Below are 21,894 nucleotides of genomic sequence, written 5' to 3' on the forward strand. Positions count from 1 at the left end.
TATCATTTGGGTTGTACCATCACTGGAAATTTATAAGGATTTATGTGATTTAGCTGATTGCCTTTGTGGGAGTCCGTGTTGTTAAGTGCACAGACTGAGCCAATTGGCTGAGTTGAATCCCAGCACTACATCCCAGCTCACCACTTTTTGGCTGGGTGACCTTGGCTACTGGCTTAATCACTCTGTAAATACTTCCTCTTTAAAACTGAGATTAATAATAGTGTCTACTTCATAAAGCTGCTATGAGGATCAAAGGTGTTAATATATGAAAAGTATTTAGGACAGCGCCTGGCACATAGTAAGCAAGATATAAGTGTTAGCTATTTACTTTGCATTGACTATAGTACTCAGGCAATACATTCCTTGAAGCAATCCTTATAATATGTGTTATTAGGAATACAGCATACTCTATTTTGACTTTTAAAGGGAATATATGCATACGGTAAAACAAAACTGTCCAATATGGTAGCCACTAGCCAGTTGTGATGATGTAAATTAATCAAAATTAATAAAATTAAAAATTCAATTCCTTAGTTGCACTAGCTACATCTCAAGCACACAATAGCCACATGTGGCTATTACCTATGAAACTGGACAGTGCAGATACAGAACATTTCTGTCTTTGCAAAATGTTCTGTTAGAGCCGGCAGATAGTGAAACCTCCCTCCCATTCCTACCCCCAAATCCTTCCTCCCAGGGGTAATCCCTGTTACAGGTTTCTTGCACAGCTTTTCGTGGTTCAGACACACAATATGTTTTACATAAATATTATATAATTTGCACTGTACTGTGACTTATTTTTGTTTGTTTTAAAATACACTAACTGTATTGATTTTTTATTGATATATAATTGACATAACACTTCCTAGTTTTAGGTGTACACCATAATGATCTGATATAAGCATATACTGCAAAATGATTACCGCAATAAGTTAATATCCATATATTGATTTTTGGAATATGTCAGCTCCCTACATTTAATCAATTAACAGTTCAAAGATTTAGAGCATATTTGGCTTAGGAAGCAACAATTCAACTATAAGAAATACGCATCTTGTTATATTTGGGAGCAGGTGTAAGGAATGATCTACTTCAGTTTTCTTTCTTGTGTGGCACATGCTACCCACAGATGTGAGTTAAGCGAGTTGAAAGTGATCATCTCCCATCAGCATGGCCAGGAATTCTGCAGCTCCTGTCCCCGTATCACAGAGAGCTCCTGCGCTGTGGGAAAACCCTGCATAAATGCTGGGGTCACTGTGAAGATATCTCATTATGGGTTGGGAGGCCTGCCCCCGGCCACTCCTAGGCTGCGGAGAAGGGGACCCGGCGGTCCGCTTGGACGGCTTCCCCTCCAGCCGGAGGAAGGCGAACACGTCCGCCCTCTCGCGGAGAGCGGCGCCCCCTGTCGCCCGGTCAAAGAGGCGGCGCGGGCTCCCGGGAGGCTGGGAACATGGCGGGGAGGCCCGCGGCCACCGGCACCCCGCCGCCGGACCGGGACCGAGCGGCGCCCAATGTGGTGGCGTGGATCTCGCAATGGGCAGACGACCACCTGCGTCTCGTCCGGGTACCGCAGACCCGCCGGCCGGGCAGGTGGTGGGCGCGGGCCTGAGGGAGACGCGTCCTGGGGAGGCCCGGGCAGCGGACCCGCCGGGCCGGGGAGGCATGGAAGGCCGCGGGGGAGCAGCTCGAGGGCCGCCCGGTCAGGGCAGCGTGTGCGGGGCCGCGGGGGCAGTTGGGAAGGGCCGGGCAGACACCAAAGCAGGGCACGTAACTCCATAGGCCTGCGGAGAATGGAGGAGTTCGTTTCTTTAATGCAGTGAGAGGCCATTGGAGTTCCAACAAAGGGCGGGGGCGGGGGGGAGGGAGGCTGCATTTTCGGCGACTAGACGAGAGGATTGTGGTGATTCCTTTCTTTCTAACAAAGAGAGGAATAAAGGGGGCTGCCTGCTTCGTGAATGGTGTTGGAAATTGCTGATACAGAGGAGTTGGGATAAATGAATTGTTAGGGAAATCTAGGGAGCTTTTTGCACGTGTGAACTTGAGGATGCCTATGAGACCTCTAGATGGAGATGAGTGAACTTGAAGATGGTCATTAGACTTCTAAACGTAGCTGTAGATGTTCTAGGCAACTGGAGACAGGAGTCATGTATTGAAGGGAAATCAGAACTGGGCATATAACTTTGGGAATGGGCTGCATAAACCTTGAGTAGTATTTAAAGCTTGGATGACGTCTTGGAGCCAGTCAGAAAAGCTCCTGAAGAAGCCCTAGAACTGAGACCTGGGGCCCTCTCTAACATTTAGAATTTGGGGCCTGAAAAGGAGGTCAGCAAAGACTAGGAAGGAACAGACAGGGAGGAGGAGGAAAATCAGGAAAACCAGGTGTCCTGGAAGCCAAGTGAAGAGTATGTGTTCAGATGGAGTGATTAACTTTGTTGAATTCTGCTGGGAAATTGAGTAGGATCATCAGCTTTGCAAATACTTTGCAGCCAAGCAGCACAAGAGCCAGGACCATATCTGTTTTCACTCACCAGTGCAGCTCAGTCCTTAGAGTAGTAAATACCACTTAGTAAGTGCTAGATAAATATTTGTAGCATTAATGCAATATATATATGTGAATATGCACGCACATATATGTTAATTGACAAGGCCTTGGTTCTTCCAGTTAAGCAGGAAGAGATGCATTGGTTATTACAAATTAAAAAATAACCTCATCAGTATTGGGGAGGAAACAGTGTTAAGTTAGCAAGCACATGGATAGTTCATTCCAAATAATCCAATCACAGAATGTACCCTTGTGTATATTTTCAACTTCATCTCTTATATGCTTAGTTGTATTTATTGAAGGAAAGCATGTTAGATTACCACTGTTGAGGGAATTACAGTATCCTTATTAAATTAATTAAACTCCTTTAGGTCTGTTTCAGTTTAAACGAAGCACTTCAAAGGTATCGCTAAGTTTTTCCCAACTGTTTGCAACATGTATTTCCCAAGTGCTATATTTTAAGGTTTTGGTGATAAAGTTTTCTACCAGATACTTAAATTCTGCCTGCAGACTCAGGGTTATGGAGTTCCTGTGGGTCTTGCAGAAGAAGTAAGTATTAGACTAATTCATGCATTCAGGGAACTCATGGTTAAAGCAATACAATCAATAGAGAGCAGTACCATATTATGTATATAATTACTGTGTGTGCCAGTTTGGTTGGAGAAAAAGGGGAAGATTAATGGGTGGGTGGGCAGTTAGTTTTTTTGGAAGAAGTGGACCTTTAGTTGAAGGATATGCCTTATTTGGGCAGTTAGGTACAGAGAGGATTTTTTTTCTGCCTTCTAATTAGTACTTTCACTATTGTGAATAATAATTAGGATTAATCATTAAATCTCTTTTTGAAGAACATCAGCACCGTAATGGCCATAGCTGGAGTAATGTTACTTCTAAGAAGTGTTCGACTGGTAAGTTAAAAAAATGAAGAAGACATTATGATAAGCACCAGACAGTTAATTTTTCTCACTTCAAACGAGAAAGATGATATCTCAAGCAGTGTATCATTTTGTTATTCATATTAGAAGCTTTTAAATAGTATTTTAGAACAATGAACATATTTTAAGATGTTGGTTTGAAAGTAACACATCCACAGGATTTTATGGAAAGTAATTGCACAGCCTGTATTTCCATAATCATTTTTCTTCCTGCTTAGAAAGGAATCTGAAAAGGATTTAATTTGCTAGAATGGTGTAACCACTAAATTTGCATTTCAGATGTTGAAAACAGTCAAAAGTGTTTCCTATGGTGGTATTAAATTTAAATCGCCGTTGAATTATGTCCCTTAGAACTAAATAATTTATGCTTTCATTTAGTGTATTTTTTTGCCCTTTCAATAATGTATTAATAATAGACATTGTGGAAATCCATTTGATAATTCAAGATTTACAAGTATTTTTTTAATACACTTTATTGTTATCATAGGATGTAATTTCAGTGTCATGTTCAGTGTCAATGTCATGTGTCATCCAACTGCGATGGATATATTGCTTCTATATATATTTATTTCCTACACTTATCTCTATATTGTTTTGTATTATCATTGACTACACCCCATTACTTTATCATACTATATCTTTTCCAACTGTTGCCTTTTCACCCAGACACCAATTTCAAAACTTTTGTCTCTCTTTTCCCTTCTTTTTGTTTTAGTGCCTTGCACTCATCTTTTTAAACTGAGAGGTAATTGACATACAGTGAAAGTATAAGTTTAAGATGTACAGCATAATGATTTGACTTACATACCTCATGAAATGATCACCACAGTAAATTTAGTGAACATCCATCATCTCTCATAGATATGAAATTAAATAAATAGAAAAAAAATTTTTTTCCTTGTGATGAGAAGTCTTAGAATTTCCTCTCTCAACCACTTTCATAGATAACTTACAGCAGTGTTCATTATATTAATCATGTTGAACATTACATCCCTAGTACTGGTTTATCTTATAACTAGAAGTTTGTACCTTCCAAGTTACCCACCTCTCCTAACCACAAATCTGATCTTTTTCTATGAGTTTGTTTTTGAAGTAAAATTGACCTACAACACTGTGTTACTTCCTGTTACACAACGTAGTGATTTGATATTTCAATACATTTCAAAATGATCACCACGAGTCTAGTTACCATGTCACCATACAAAGATATTGCATAATTACTGACTAAATTCCCCATGCTGTACACGTCATACCTGTGACTCATTTATTTTGTAACTAGAAGTTTATCTCCTAGTCCTATCTCCCTTACCTATTTCTTTCCTTCCCTCACTCCCCTCCCCTCTGGCAACCACCTGTTTGTTCTCTGTATGTATGACTGTGTTTCTGTTTTGTTGCATTTGTTCATTTATGTTTCAGAGTCCACATATAAGTGAAATTATACAGTATTTGTCTTTCTCTGTCTGACTTATTCATTTAGCATAATACCCTCTAGGTCCATCCATGTTGTTGCAAGTGGCAAGATTCCATTCTTTTTATGGCTGAGTAATACTCCATTGTATATATACATACCACATCTTCTTTATCCATTCATCTATCGATAGGCATTTAGGTTGCTTCCATATCTTGGCCAGTGTAAATGATGCTGCAGTGAACATGTGAGTACATATATCTTTTCAAATTAGTGTTTTCGTTTTCTTTGGACAAATACCCAGGAGTGGAATTGCTCAATTATATGGTAGTTGTATTTTTAATTTTTTGAGGAACCTTCATACTGTTCTGCATAGTGGCAAAACCAATTTATATTCCCACCAACAGTTCACGAGGGTTCCCTTTTCTCCACATCCTCACCAACACTTGTTATGTTGTTGTCTTTATGATAATAGCCATTCGGACAAGTGTGAGGTGATATCTCATTGTGGTTTTGATTTGCATTTCCCTGATGATTAGTGATGTCGAGCATCTTTTCGTGTGCCTGTTGACCATCTGTATACCTTCTTTGGAAAAATATATCTTTAGGTCTTCTGCCCATACTTTAATTGGGTTGTTTGTTTTTTTTGATGCTGAATTGTATAACTTTTGTGTATATTTTGGAAATTAAGCTCTTATTGGATATATCACTTGTAAATATCTTCTCGAATTCAGTAGGCTGCCTATTTGTTTTGTTGACAGTTTCCTTCACTGTGCAAAAGCTTTTTAGTTTTATGTCCGATTTGTTTATTTTCACTTTTGTTTCCTTTGCCTGAGGAGGCATATCCAAAAAAGTACTAATAAGACTGATGGCAAGAGCATACTGCCTGTGTTTTATTCTAGAAGGTTTATGGTTTCAGGCCTTACGTTTAAGTCTTTAATCCATTTTGAATTTATTTTTGTGCATGGAGTGTAGTCCAGTTTCACTCTTTGACATGTAGCTGTCCGGTTTTCCCAGCACCATTTATTGAAGTGGCTGTCTTTTTTGGGCTGGGGGGGCTTGAACTCATTTTTAACCTTATATTTAATAGGCTCTTTCTTATAACACCTCCATGATTTTGTAAGTCATTCATTTGTAGCCTATGTATATTCTTCTAGAATGGAGCTTTTGAAACTTTAGTTCTTTTCGTTCTACTTTTTTCATTTTCTTATATCTCTACATTCCATGACATATCTGTATTTTGAAGTTTCCAAAATTGCCAAAATATTAAATTATCTGATTAAGAGTTAAGGGGAAAATAGTGCTGAGGGATCATTTCGCTTATTAGCCCTTAAAAAAACACACGAATCAATTAGAGATCATTGTAAGTTTTTCGTTATTTTTAGTATATAGTTCAGTACTTCACTTTGGTAATATTAAAAGCAGTGTGTGACGGACTTCCCTGGTGGCGCAGTGGTTGAGAGTCCGCCTGCCGATGCAGGGGACATGGGTTCGTGCCCCGGTCCGGGAAGATCCCACATGCCGCGGAGCGGCTAGGCCCGTGAGCCGTGGACCCTGAGCCTGCGCATCTGGAGCCTGTGCTTCGCAACGGGAGAGGCCACAACAGTGAGGCCCGCGTACCGCAAAAAAAAAAAAAGCAGAGTGTGTTACTGTTTATTATGTTCACTTTTATTCTCACTGACTTTAATTCTTTTTTTTTTCTCATTGACTTTAATGTCCTAATCCTGCTTATGTTAGGTACGTCATTGACTTATGCAAGTTATTCAATGATATATATATATATATATATATATATATATATATATATAGTTATGACGTTATTTATTTTAGACTTAAGTTTGGTGTCTTTTTCTTAGATTTTATGGTTTTTGATAATAGTGATGAGAAGAGCAGACTAAGGAAGAGAAAAAGAACATTGGAACATTAGGGGGTAAAAAACTCTGTTATAGAACAGTTGGAGATGTTTAGCTAGAAATAAGAGAAACCCCAATCAACAGTGGCTTAACCAATTAAAAAGTTGATTTTTCTCATGTCACAAGAAGTTTGGAGGTTAGAGGCTGCTAGCATTGCTTCCCCGACTCAGTAACATAGAATTTAGGTCTGTCTGATTTTCCTTGCCTTTCCTCATGGCACAGATGGCTGCTATAGCAGGCTGCTCAAGGCAGGAGGAGAGGAAAAAGGAAGGAAGGTGCCAGCCGCATCTTTTCCTTTTATGCAAAAAGCAAAAATGTTCCCGGAAGCCCTCTGTAGACCTTTGCTCACATCCTTTTGTCACATGGCCACCTCTAGCTGGGGAAAGTAGGCTGGGCAAGTGGCGTTTGGCTTTTCCACCCCATACAGAGCATGTTGGCAAGGGAGAATGGGTTTGGGAATGGATGTTGCATTGATATCTTGCCACAAGGAGCCTTGATAATTCCTCTCCAGCTTTCTTTTTGGATTGCTGGTTTTCTCTCCTTCTTCTTCCCTTTGAGAGTTTATCAGTTTCTCATATTCTTTCAGTTACAGATTGACAATTCCAAATTTCATATTTAAAAAATAAAAAAGATCATCAAGTTTGGTACTGTGCTGAGCCCTTTATATATATAATTTCATTTAATAGGTAAAATAATTCTGTGATAGAGGTATTCTTATGCCTAACTTTTATAGATGAGGAGATGGATGGTCAGAGAAATAACTCTGACAAGATCATCCGGCTAGTACATGGCAGAACTGGATTTCATATGACATCTTCCTGAATTTAAAACCCTTATTATTTTCTCTTCACTGCGATGCTTCCAGCTTTTGTCTGTTTGCCTTTAGGACATGCCCTTCACCCTCTGAAGCTTGGGCATAGCACCCTTGTTAGTGGGATCATCTTTCTGCCTGCTCCGGAGAGCAGGCTGTGTTTATCACAAACTCAGGATTTTTTTGTTGAAAGATGTCTTCCTCAGGTGTTCCTATCCTTTCCATTTTGACCCTTTAGCACTTACACTTTATATTAAACCTATTCATGTGTTGCTCTATAGTTGTATTCTGGTTTTATGCATATTGTCTTTTCCTCTTCCACATGATGCCTTCTGTGTCACAGAAATGCTGCACTGAACTTTTGGCTGTTGAGGGTTTATTGGATTCCTCCCATCATGAAGTAGATGCAGTGGGATCTGCCTTTAGAGGTTCTTCACATAGACTGTGAGCTTCGTGAAAGTAGAACATTGGGTTCTACGTTTTTCCATTTCCTCCCCTAGCTCCTTAATAACTTCCAAAACTCCAAACATCAAGGCACACTTTTGCCCTTTTATGTGTATCCTTTAACGAAAACACCTCAGAATTTAAAGGATGGACCTGTAGTAGTTGAAGACATCTTTAATGTCCCTTTCTACTCCTTCTAAGTCTTGCTTCCTTGGGCAAAATACTCTTGGTTTTCTCAGGTGATGTAGTTTCCAGGCTCTTTACCATCTTTTTTCTCCTCTTCTGGCTTTGTTCAAGTTCGATGAAGCCTTTTATGAAATATGACACCCAGAACAGCCAGATAGATTCCACTTAGAGCCTGATTTAGAGTATTCTCTCCCTCACCTCTCTTGTTCTGGATCCTGCTTCTAATAATGTTGCTTTGGGTGGAACTTTGCAGAGGGGAGTTGTGGGGGGGGCTGGGCAAAGAGGAGAGGGAGTTTGCACTTTTTGTTTTTGGCAGCCTTGTCACATTTTCACTCATTTTGAGTTCACAATTAACTAAAACCTGTAAATCTTTTCCATATATGCTGCTTTATTCTCTTCTATCCTTTAGTTTGGGAGGATACAGGGGCAGACTTTTATGTTGTAGCCATTCATTCTAATTGTCAGGATCTTTTTTTTTTTTTTTTGCGGTACGCGGGCCTCTCACTGTTGTGGCCTCTCCTGTTGCGGAGCACAGGCTCCAGATGCGCAGGCTCAGCGGCCATGGCTCACGGGCCCAGCCGCTCCGCGGCATGTGGGATCTTCCCGGACCAGGGCACAAACCCATGTCCTCTGCATCGGCAGGCGGACTCTCAACCACTGCGCCACCAGGGAAGCCCTGTCAGGATCTTTTAAAATACTAACTCCGACTTAGTATTCATACCCTACCAAGCATCAGACCTGCTGATGTTCGATCCTTACGCTCTCATTCAAGTCACTGGTGATCATATTAAACAGGAGAGGATCCAGGTCAGAGCCCTGTGGCTTACTCCTAGAGTGCCCCTCCCATTGACATTAACTCATCAGTGCTACCCTAGGGATGTCACAGAACCATATTGGGAGCCATCTATGTGGATGTTTAGCCCACATTTCTGTGTCTTTCCCATAAACTTTTCATAGACAACTTCTGTCAGGTGACTCACTCAAACTTTTCATGTGTGTTTGATTTAGGATTTCTCTTCCCTTTTGTTTATGTTCTGCATATTCCACATTCTTGAATGCATGCTGACAATACATACCTTCAGAATCTTTTTCCTCACCGTGTTTTCTCCAGAAAAAGCAGTCACCTCCTTTTTATCTAGATTCACCAGTTGTTAACATTTTTGCCATGGTTGTGCTTTCTCTGTCTCCCTCAGTGAAACCATTTGAAAGCAAGTTGCAGACATGATGGAACTTGTCCCATAAGGACTTCATAGTGTACTTCCTAAGAGCAGGGATATTTTCCTACATAGTCACATTAATATCACAGCTAATAAATTTAATATTTTTGCAGTAATATCTAAAATCCAGTTCATATTCATATTTATCTTCTGAAAATATCCTTTGTAGCTGTTTTTTCCCCAGTCTAAGGTTCAGCCCAGGATCACACACTGTATTTAGTTGTCATGTCTCTTTAGTCTCCATTAATCTAGACTTTTATCCCACTTTATGTTTAATTTTTGTCTGTCATGACACTGCCATTTTTGAAGAGCCCAAGCCACTTGTCTTAGAGAATGTCCCACAGTCTAGATTTGTGTTTCCTTGGTAGATTTAGTGTGAACAAGAAGGTGACAGTGTATACTGCTTCCTGTTGTGCCGCATCAGGAGACTCACAGTGTCCGTCTGTCCTAGAACATTATCACATCTAAGATAATTAATAACCCCTTAGCATCATCTAATACCCAGACCATATTAAGAGTTCCTTGATTGTCTCAGTGGTGTCTTTTTTCAATAGATGATCTGTTCGAATCAGGATTCAAATGGTCCATATATTGCGTTTGTTTGTTATATCTCTTATTTATTTTATAACATTTAATATTTTATAACAAATAAACATCATTTATTTTATAACAGGCTAGAACCCCACCCCCATTTTTTCCCCTTTACGCCATTGATTTGTTAGAGTAACCAAGTCATTTATCCCATTTTTAACGTTCCACATTCTGGATTTGTCTGCTACAATATTTTTCTTGTTTGAAAAAAATTTTTTTAATGTTTAGACCAACTTTACTATCTTAGGAAGTTGGGTACTCATTTATCCTTCTGCCTGTATGAGGTTCTCACCCAGCCATGATTATGAGTTAAGGTTATCTCTATAGTACTGTTAATATGGAAGACACAGGTATAAAATGTTGACTAACTCCAAGGTGTTAGGTATTTAAATAAATTCCTAATGTTGGCCTTTTGGGAGGGGCCTTTTTCTCCTATGAGATAAAAAACAAGGGAAAAAACCTTGTTGATTAGTAGCAAATTTAACTTGCCTCAGTTTTGGTTAGGTTCTCCCAGCAGTACCTGCATGAATAGATGGTACATCTATAGTATAGGATAGTGACTCTTTAGCCAGATTTGTGTGGTACCATGTTTAGATTCACTGCTTTTTGATGGATTGTGTCATATTTCGAGGATGTAGGCTTTTAGAAATTAGGAGTCTGTTTAATGTTCTCTATAGAGTAGCTTGAAATAGTAAAATAATGACTAAATATTTCTAAATAATGTTCCCGTAAACACTTTGTGTTAAATCTTATTAAAATTTTAATATAAAATTAAGAACCAAATTAAAAATTTCCAGTGGTTATATCTTCTTTAAAATGTTTAGAGAATTTGACATGCTTAATTTTAATATGAAAATGGTAATAAAATGTTATATTTTTCTCCTTGTAAATCAACAGACATCAAAATTCACAAGTCCTTCAGATATTCCAGTAGAATTTATAAGAAGGAATGTTAAACTGCGAGGACGACTACGCCGAATAACGGAGAATGGTTTAGAGATTGAACATATTCCCATTACTTTACCTATTATATCTTCATGGAGAAGTAAGTAAGGTGCAAAAATAATAACACTAAATAACTATTTTAATGTTCCTTTATTAGAAGTTATTTTAAAAATAGCAAAAAAAAAGTCATTTTAATTTTTAGTAACTTTCCATTGTCTATGAGGGAAAGTCCAAATTCTTGACTTACATACAAGAACTATTTAATTTGGCTCTAGATTTCTTTTCTTCCTTCCCTCCTTTTCTCATTCAACCACTCAGTGGTTCATTCAGGCATTCAAGCGTTTATTCCACAAATATTGAGCACATGTTATGTTCTAGGTCCTATGCTAGCCATATGTGCGGAGTGAAATAAACAAGACCACTCTACCCCTTGGAGCTTATAGTACAGGTGGAAGATGGGCAACAGACAAATGAAAAATTGTCCTAAGAGCTATGAAGAAGAGGGTCAGGGTATAGGATGAGATTTATTGGAGGTTGTATGAAGGGCGAACCTACATATATAGTAGTCAGAGAAGGCCTCACTGAGGAGTTGCTATTTAATCAGATACCCGAAGAATGGGAGGGGGCTGGCTAGGAAGAATATGTGTGGGGATGAGTTGGCTCTTTTGGTAAGCACGTGAAGGCTCGTCTGGCCAGGGCATAGGGAAGAAGGGGACAAGAGACACCAAAGGAGGCTGGAGAGCTGGGCAGAGTCCATAGCTTTGCTGCTGCAATTCCCATCTCTCCCTGCTTCATGGCAAAGCCCCCAGCCACACAGACATGCCTGCTGCTTCCATATGTTCTCATGCCCTGGGCATAGTTCTTTGCCCAGAGTGACTTGGCTCCTGTGGATTCTTTAGGATCTAGCTCAAATGTCAGCTCTTCTGTGAAGGTCTCCTTAACTCCCAAGCAGAATTAGCCTCTTTCTTTCCTGTCCCCCAAGCAATTTATACACACTGCAATTAAAGTACTGAAACACATTTTCCTGTAATTATATATCTAGGTTTATATCCTTCTATTAAACTGTGAGCCCCTGGTGGGCAGGGAACTTTTCTTATCTATCTCATTATTCACAGTCCCTAGAAAAATAATTGTTAGCCAGCAGAGACTTGGCAAAATTTGTCAAATGAATTAACTGAGTTATATTTAAAGATCTTCTTAATATTATTTTACTGTTTTGAAGAAAGGGATTCTTATTTCTTTAGCCTCAGATGAATGAATATCACTCTGTTCAATTAGATAGGGCTGCAAAGGAATAAGATTAATTTTTTTTTCCCCAGACATACCTGAAATGATTGACTTCTTTAACAAATCAAACAGTATTTTTCCCTAAAGAAAGATACCTGAGATGTTTATTTGGCCATTTAATGGCCATTTAATGGCCATTTCAGCTCTAAGCATGGTTTATACTTCATAAGTCCTCTACCTTCTCAGTTGTTGTAATAATGCTACAATAATTTAAATCTCTCCTGTCTGAAATAGTGATGATTCTTTAGTGGTTAGACAGCAAGGTCATCACTTGTGATTGTCCAGGCTGTACATCGCACAACTTCAGGGATGGTATTCAGTGGGAATCTGCCCCAGAAGTCGAGCAATGCCACAGCACTCTAATTGCCATATACACATGTTGTTATTAATGGGTTTCACATCAAATAAAAATGTTTATCAAGTTGGTACAAACAATCAAAATTTTAGAGCTGAAAGGAAACTTACTTTTCTCCCCCACTTACTTAAATATTTTCTATAGAAGTTAAAGGCCATGTATGAAACCATCTACCTAACAGTTGATGAAATCAAAGGTAGAAAACAGATTTTCTGCTACCCAGTCCACAACTTTATGTATACAGATGCAAAAGTTAAAGAAACAGACATGTCTTATTCGTCCCAACAGATGATAACCAGTACAAATGTAACGGTAGTGTTAATACTTTTTGTAACTGACATAAATTGTTGATGTTAAAGAGATCATTTTGCATTTTCATTTGTTAAACCTGTTTACTTATAAAATGGTTGTAGAACTAGAAGGTTGCTTTCCAAGCACTATTTTGACTGATATAATAAGATGTTACAGCATAATCTTTTTCATTTAAAAATAGCTGTTACGGGCTTCCCTGGTGGCGCAGTGGTTGGGAGTCCACCTGCCGATGCAGGAGACTCGGGTTCGTGCCCTGGTCCGGGAAGATCCCACATGCCGCAGAGCGGCTGGGCCCGTGAGCCATGGCCGCTGAGCCTGCGCGTCTGGAGCCTGTGCTCCGCAACGGGAGAGGCCACGACAGTGAAAGGGCCGCGTACCGCAAAAAAAAAAAAAAAAAAAAGTAAGGGCTTCCCTGGTGGCGCAGTGGTTGAGAGTCCGCCTGCAGATGCAGGGGACACAGGTTCGTGCCCCAGTCCGGGAAGATCCCACATGGCGCGGAGCGGCTGGGCCCGTGAGCCATGGCCGCTGAGCCTGCGCGTCCGGAGCCTGTGCTCCGCAACGGGAGAGGCCACAACGGTGGGAGGCCCGCGTACAGCAAAAAAAAAAAAAAGCTGTTAATTGAAAGCTCCTTATGTTCCTTTCACTGTTTTTACTACCTGGCCTGTAAGATAGATATGGACTTTTATTTATTTTTATTTTTTAATTAATTTATTTTTTTGGCTGCGTTGGTCTTTGTTGCTGCACACAGGCTTTCTTTAGTTGTGGTGAGCAGGGGCTACTCTTCATTGCGGTACGCGGGCTTCTCATTGCGGTGGCTTCTCTTGTTGCAGAGCACAGGCTCGAGGTGCACAGGCTTCAGTAGTTGCAGCACATGGGCTCAGAAGTTGTGGCACGTTGGCCCTAGAGCATGTGGGCTTCAGTAGCTGCGGTGCGTGGGCTCAATAGTTACAGCACGTGGGCTCTGGGGAGTGCAGGCTTCAGTAGTTGTGGCGCGCAGGCTCAGTAGTTGTGGCGCATGGGCTTAGTTGCTCTGCGGCATGTGGGATCTTCCTGGGCCAGGGATCGAACCCATGTCCCCTGCATTGGCAGGAGGATTCTTAACCACTGCGCCACCAGGGAAGTCCCAGGGATGGACTTTTGATTTTATTGTAAGGAAGGCTAGGATTCAGGCTCCCCAAGTTAAGGCCATTCTAACCAGAAAGATTTAGCTCAGAAAACTACATCAGAGTAGAGTCTGTGTGGTGTAGTAGAATGTGTATTGGCGTGGAGAGCTTGTGTTCTATTTCTAGTTTTGGCTTACGGTTTCCACCACCATCAAAGAAGAGAATTATAATATTTCCAAGACTCCTTCCTCCTGACTATTCTGTGATATCCCTTCCTTCCATGCTCTTATCTTTGGCGTGTATGATGAGGAGGCAGACACACACAGAGCTGAAAATTTTTATGAAGTGGAACTCTTAGGACACTTCATTTCTTCAATAAATGTTTACTGAATGCCTGCTGTTTTGTCACAGTCTCAGTATATAGTGGCAAACAATGGATGTGATCCTACAGTAGTCACAAAACCTGCAGTCTAGTGAGGATATTACTCAAAGCTTCTTCTATCCGGGGATGGTAAAAAATAATCTTTTTGACGTATGTGATACTCCTGTCTCATGAAATTGTCCATTGTCATTAATTCACTTACAATGTTTTCTAAATTGAGGGTATAAATCAGTTGTTTTTCTATCAGGTACTATCTTTATAAAAACCTTAAGAATATTTAGTTATGAAGTTTCCGACCCATCTGATGGAACGGAAATATAGCAAACTCCTTAGTGGTGATTTGCTTCCATATTCATCTTACGTCTGCCGTTTTTTCCAGGTGCCCATGGTCTTTCCCTTACTTGACATACTCACTTCCTCTTCCTCCTCCTGCCTCTCTGTTCGTTCTGCAAAACCCAAGTCCTGCTCTTGGGCTCTTCCACTGGAGCCCATGTTGCTGTCCCCTTATAACCTTTGGCATCATCTGTGTCATCCAATACAGTATGAATTAGGCTTTTTAAAAATATGTGCATAAAAGGTTTGTTGAAGAGCTGGTAAGATAGAGGGATTCACACAAAGCTAAAATTAGACATCATAAGCATTAAAAGTTGCATCTCCTTTTTCAAAAAAAACCTCAACTGTTTGGGCAAAAATATATGATGTATATAACTAACCTTATTCAGTAGATTAGTTCTTGGAAGATTTATTTTTAAATTTTTATTGGCCGCATCATATTTTAAATGCTTAATGGGGAATTGCTAATTTTAAAGGAATCCCAGTGACCTTTTGTGAAGTGAAGAATTAGGACATTAATACTTCAGGTTGATAGTGTTGACTTAGATTCATGTTTTTGGTCCCAAAAATTTTGGTCTTAAAGACTAGAGGATGTTTTATTGGAAGACAGCTGGTGTTGATGGCAGCATTAAAGGATTGAAGAGAGACCTCAGAATCTTCAAGCTTCCCTTAACTCATTATGTACCAATGATTTAAATTCATCTAGTCTTTATTATATGTTCTGCCTTAATCTAATTTGTGTATTTACTGTGTCACAGAGTTTTCTAAGGACATAATCCTACTTACACCTTTTGATACTTATCTAACTGAAACTCTAGGACAGGTTTCAAGAACCCATGCCCTAAAGAAAATGTTTTTCTATCATCAAATAATATTGTGGCAAGCTTCTAGGATATCTTCCTGAACTCAAGTATTACTTTTTCCCTAGTAATTAAATGAACTTAACTTTATACTTTCAGCTACTTGTATAAGAGTTTAACATATGTTAAATGTATAATTTCTTTCAAAAAAAAGTCATTAAGATTTTTTTTTATCAGCCATTATCCTTTATGGAAAGTTATAAACTTTTTCTGCAATAAAATCCTGTTATTAAAGTTTAATTGGTTAAAATTTTATCAAGAGTTTGCCCAGACTTTCTTATCACTATGTTACTTGGGTAATAAATTGATAAAATCCTGTCTGGAAGTCAGTTTTGTAAAATGTATATTAAAAAAAATAATGTTGATATTAATCAATATTTATTGAGATGGGAAAATATCCTCAGTACATTAAGTGAAAACGCAGTTTATACAGTCCTATTGGTCGTAGGAGCTTATATTATTGAATGACATATCTTGTAGCATTACGTGTATGTGTGCAGAGAAATAATTCTGGCAGATTTTTTTTTTTTTTTTTTTTGCGGTACGCGGGCCTCTCACTGCTGTGGCCTCTCCCGCCGCGGAGCACAGGCTCCGGACGCGCAGGCCCAGCGGCCACGTCCCACGGGCCCAGCCGCTCCGCGGCACATGGGATCTTCCCAGACCGGGGCACGAACCCGCATCCCCTGCGTCGGCAGGCGGACTCCCAACCACTGCGCCACCAGGGAAGCCCAAATCTGGCAGATTTTTTTAAAAAAGGTAAATTGGTTAAACCCCACATCCTGTTCTGGATCTTACTGAAATGAGTTTTTGAAATTTCCATCTGTTACATACTTGTATTGTTTTAAAAGACAGGTTGACTATAGAAATGAATGGATCTATATCTAGATAGTCTGGGTATTTATAAATAAACATAATATATCCAGTTGTTTTTTGGAGCCCAAATGACTTTGGAATTTGCTTTTGCAACGTGGTATTAAAGCTAAAACTCTCTTCTACCTAACCCTTTTAGAAGAGCCGTGTGGTGCTTTGCTGGTTAAGTTGGCTGGAGTAGAACTCACTGAAACTGGGAAGGTGTGGTTACAAAAAGAGCTAAAACCTTCCCAAGTAGTATGGTTCCAACTTCTTGGAAAGGAGAATTCAGCACTCTTTTGCTACCTTTTAGTGAATAAGGTAAGTAGTGTGAAGAAATAACTAGCAATATTTTATTCTTATTATTTAATACATAAACGTCATTAATCAGAGCCTTGAATATATAATGAGACTGAATTTTTTTGTCTTTTTAAAGTACGACTCACAGTGATTATGTATAGAGAACTAGATGTTTCATATATAAATTTTGCTATAAAATTTGTTTATTATAGAAAAAATTATGTTTATATGTTTATTATAGAAAAAAATAGAAAATTTTAAAAAAGTTAAAAAACTTCAAATTATTATTGACTCTGGACATTGCCAGTTTAAGGAGTATCTTATACATTTATTTATGGACATTATATCACACTTGTTATTATAAACCACTTGTTGAGTGCGACTTGTCAACTGAAAATTGCAAACAGCAAGGGTGTTTTCTGAAGGTAAATATTGCTCATTCTGGTCCAATACCTTGTAGATAGGTATGCCTTAACATATAAGTCTTTGAACTCTAAAAACATTGAGCATATTTAATACTACTGGGCATATTTAAATTGAGCCTATTTAAATACTATTCATGATCAGTAGTCAGTCATCTGAAGACATTGCCTCAGAGTTTCCTTACCTTTATGACTGGCCATTAGCCATTCTGTAACTGCGGATGCCTGAGAGCTTCATTACTGTTGCCCTGTCACTGTCTTGCGTCCTTCGATGTGCCTTCTTCCAAATTTCTTTTGGTGGACGATTACTGAAAAAAGAACATGGAAAAATAAAATAGTTGAAATGTTATTATAACAGGATTAAGGGTAATTTTTCTTATTTTTAAAGTTCCTTATTATGTAACAAACAAGAATAATCTGAAGAGAAAAATAACCTCACATTAAAGTGATTAGAATTATAACTATTTTAATTATTAAAGCTTTGTGAATTATTAATAGAACACCTAGTGAAATCCATTAATTTTTGCATGTCCAGATCACATTCAGTTCTTTCAAAATAAGAATTATCCAATACTGATTGGTTGAAGCATCTTACACTTGACTAAGTTGATAATACAAAAGTATATAAAAGATCCCAAAGGCCTTACAAAAATATTAACTTCTCTTTTCAGTTGAGGAGTATATATTATTTATCCTCAAAACCCCCCTATGGAATCATTTTATTCCCATTTACAGGGGGGACTCCGGGTAACCAAGTAGAAGAACCGGTATTCAAACCCAGCTCTTCCTGGCTTCTGAGCCCACACTTTACCTTATCTGTCTTTACCTTATACTCTTTCCTAGAAGGTGACCAAATTATGCTTTATGCAATTTCGGTAATTTACTTCTGTTGAATTTTACTGTAGTGTGAGGTTGAATTTTAATTATTTTTATTTTGGTTCAGCTCATTAAATTTAAAACATTGAGACAAATATGATAATCCCTTTAAAACTGTATTTCTTAGCCGCTTATCATCATGTACCAAAAGTTACTGCATTTAAAGGAACAAAAGGTTACTTTATTCCTTTATATAGTCTTAGAAAATGTTTCCTACTTTAAATTTTTAGTTTTCACATTAAAAAAATTTAACTGTGAATTACTTATCTAATGAAGCTATAAAATTACTAATACTTTGTTAAAATTAACCTTGTTAAGTTAAAATCCCACAAGGACTATGGAAATAGCTAAGCAGGATCTCCTTTACACTGTAAATTAGCGAGAAAAAAAAAATCCCATTTATCTGGTTTCATTAGGCAGTGAGGTATGAATGAAATTTCCTGAAGGGTGAAGATTCAAGGGCCAGGACTATTTTTATGTTCATTATTTTATGGGACATCTTTTAAAAATGTATTTACATGCCAGTGCCTTCCTCAAACACTGGACTTCTGAACCTAAATTAACAGTTCAGTGATGATTCATTTCATTTTGCATTTGTCTACTTTTTAGTTTCGTTACTTTTCTTTGGTTTCTCTTTTGCTATGGCCTCCTGTCATTTTACCTATCTGGTGTGTGCTCCATTTCCCCTCCAAACGACAACAATAAAACCAAAAAACCCTTTTCGTGCTTTATTGCTTCTGCACATTTTTGGGTAGGAGAACTATATGTTATAAAAGAGTGAATTGTCTTTGAGCAATGGTCTCTTCTAGTAATGAAATTCTTGGATTTAGCATTAACTGTTTTAAGCTCTTAAGGACCCTTTTGTATTTATATTTTTGACTTTTATTTGGAGGACTCAAGGTGCAGAATGACTGATTTTAAAGTAAATAAAGTGTTACAGGTATGCTAGTAACTTTATTAAATAATTGGCTTGTGTTATTTTTTTATTCAAGGGTAGATATTTTAGTGTGAGTCTGAATGAAGAAATTTTGAGAAGAGGCCTTGGCAAAACTGTTCTTGTTAAAGGGCTAAATTATGATTCTAAAATCTATTGGAGAATTCACAGAAACTTACTTAAAGCTGAATTAATAGCCTTAAAAAAAGGAGAAGGAATATGGAAGGAAGAATCTGAAAAAGAAAGTTATTTGGAAAAATTCAAAGGCTCCTGGAGAGAAATATGGAAAAAAGACAGTTATTTAAAAAAAATTGGATCAGATTTCAACTTGAAAAAAGAAAGTTATTATGACAAATTTAGAAGGACTTATGAAACATGGAAAGAAAACCTGAATAACTACTCCTTAATACTGAAGTTCAGAGAACTTCTGAGTCGCATACACTTTCGTAGAAAAGGATGAAATATTCCAAGAGATCTGGAGGTGACTTACTCCAAAAAGAATAAAATATAATGGATAAATATAATGAATATTTTTCATTGAGTTGAAATGGGAAATTTCCCCAAATGATCAAAGTTGCATTCTAATGTATTTAAATATTTAAGAGATGATTCTTATAATGTAATATCAGAATAATTTAAATAAATTGTGATTAATGTAATATCCTTTTAGGAAAAATGAAACGCTCTGTAAAAAGTTATCAGGTTGAGGGCGATATACATGTAGTGATAATATATGAAGAGAGAGTTTAACTGTTGGCCATTGTATTATTTTAGTCATTTTGGGCAGCCATATTTAACTTTTGTTTAAAGAGAGTATTTGTTTACTTTTGATTACTTATAGTAAAGGGACTCTTTATGCATCATGTCTGAGGCTGCTCTTTTCTCTCCACTACTTTATAACTGCTTGTGAATTTGAGGCAGAGCTACAAGAGAAGGTCACTTAGACCATTTTCTACTAGTAAAGAGTGACATGGGCTTCCCTGGTGGTTCGGTGGTTGAAAGTCTGCCTGAACCCCGGTCCGGGCGGATCCCACGTGCCGCGGAGTGGCTAGGCCCGTGAGCCATGGCCGCTGAGCCTGCGCGTCCGGAGCCTGTGCTCCGCAACGGGAGAGGCCACAGCAGTGAGAGGCCCGCGTACCGCAAAAAAAAAAAAAAAAAAAAAAGAGTGGCTTATTTCTACCTGTTGTTAGATGAGGGGGATAATCCTGAGGACAAAATCATGAACGAGCCGAGGATGGCAGCACACAGGATAAAAAGAATAGGGATGCCTTCTGACATTGTCGAGCCCCTAAGGGCTTGAACTCTCTTGCTTCCCAATTTCTTATTACGCAAGATAGTAAATTTCTTTATTTTTAAAGCCAGTTTTAGTTGGTTTGAGGATGTGATATACACACATACTTGCAGCTAAAATCTTCCTGACAGTATAAGCTTTTTTCACAACACCAGCAATAGTCCACCCACAATGTCTCCAGAAGTTTTTCTTTTTTTATAATTATTTTATTTATTTATTTATTTATTTATTTATTTATTTATTTATGGCTGCGTCGGGTCTTAGTTGCAGCACACGGGCTCTTTCTTGCAGTGTGCAGGCTTCTCTCTAGTTGAGGTGCATGGGGTCAGTAGTTGTGGCGTGTGAGCTTAGTTCCCCTGCAGCATTTGGGATCTTAGTTCCCTGACCAGGGATTGAACCTGTGTCCCCTGCATTGGAAGGCAGATTCTTTACCACTGGACCATCAGGGAAGACCCTCCAGAAGTTTTTCTTAATGATTTGTGATACTGACCAAAGTCAGAGGTATCATCTGGTCTAAATAGTTGACTCCTGTCAGAATCAGTAATATAGAATGAAAAGTTTACTGCTGCTACCTGATTAAAACAGGAAACTGCTGCTTTCCTGTTTAAAACATTGCAAAGTAGATTTCTCAACATTTTCTAATTAAACAACATTAATTTTTAGTGAGGTCTCAAATCTTCCAAAGATACTTTTTGTGTGTGTGACTTTATTTCATCATCTTTGGGGTAGGGTAGGAAGTTATGTGGTAGTTTTTATTCCCTGGGTCTAGTGCCTCAATAGCTTTTTGTTTTGTTTTAAGAGGATGTTTTATTTTTATTTAGAGATTTTAACAAGATTTTTATTTAAGGATGTTAATCTAGTTTTGTGGCAAGCTCTTGAGCCTTTTTTTTTTTTTCTCAGTTTGCCTCCGAATGATGTCAGATCTCATCACAGTTATCACTGATGGCCTCTACCAGCTCAGCCAGTGCATTTTTGTCTTTCCAGTTAAGCTGTGTGAATGTGGGGCTGGTGCAGGTCTTTCTTGGGACTAGATGACCTGGTCTAATCTTTCCCTTGAAGACATAGTAGGGAACCCTGATTAGACCAGTTTGTTTGATGGTCCAAGGGCAAGGTGAACTAGATAATTGCAGAGAGGCTAGATCTTTGTCACTGGAGCTGGTTATAACAGGGCCATCTGAAAAAAGTGGAAAAGTCCTTTTAGGCTGAATTTTTGACTAAAGCCCAGGTTCTTTACCTTTTTCAAATAGAGGATTTACTACTTCTTAGTCTCTTATCTTCAAAGCAACAGGGTCTATGACCACCGTTTTCTCCTTGACCTTTTTTCCTTTTGGTATCTTGGGTATTTAGAACCCTTTACTTTTTAAATATATTTCTATCAAATGAGTTTAGTTCTTATTGTATTTCTAAAAGGTTGAATTTTTATGGCCCTTTCAAATCCATTTTGTCTTAGAGCCACATTTCCTTTTTGGGGTTTTATTTGTTTTTCATTTTTCAATCATACTTCTTATATATGCCATGTTGACAGCAATACCAGCTTTATCATAATTAATGGTGAACAAAACTTGGGAGAAGAGTGAAAACTATGCCCATACGTATATTAT

At 38.4% G+C, this 21,894-nt stretch overlaps 1 protein-coding gene across 2 annotated transcripts; it reads left to right on the forward strand.

Moving 5' to 3' along the window:
• Nucleotides 1-1,441: 1,441 nt before the first annotated feature.
• Nucleotides 1,442-19,865, forward strand: LOC309962481 (protein C3orf33). Of its 2 annotated transcripts, XM_082840358.1 has the most exons (5): nucleotides 1,442-1,564; nucleotides 3,388-3,447; nucleotides 10,942-11,089; nucleotides 16,631-16,791; nucleotides 19,061-19,865. In XM_082840358.1, the coding sequence occupies exons 1-5, from the start codon at nucleotides 1,451-1,453 to the stop codon at nucleotides 19,460-19,462; spliced, it is 885 nt and encodes a 294-aa protein (XP_082696484.1). In that variant the 5' UTR covers nucleotides 1,442-1,450; the 3' UTR covers nucleotides 19,463-19,865. The 2 variants fall into 2 exon arrangements, with proteins under 2 accessions (XP_082696484.1, XP_082696485.1); XM_082840359.1 differs by lacking the exons at nucleotides 1,442-1,564; nucleotides 3,388-3,447 and adding an exon at nucleotides 7,910-8,006.
• Nucleotides 19,866-21,894: the final 2,029 nt, after the last annotated feature.

The sequence above is a fragment of the Leucopleurus acutus genome (genome assembly GCF_964270905.1).
Source record: "Leucopleurus acutus genome assembly, chromosome: 5".
Lineage (NCBI taxonomy): Eukaryota > Metazoa > Chordata > Mammalia > Artiodactyla > Delphinidae > Leucopleurus > Leucopleurus acutus.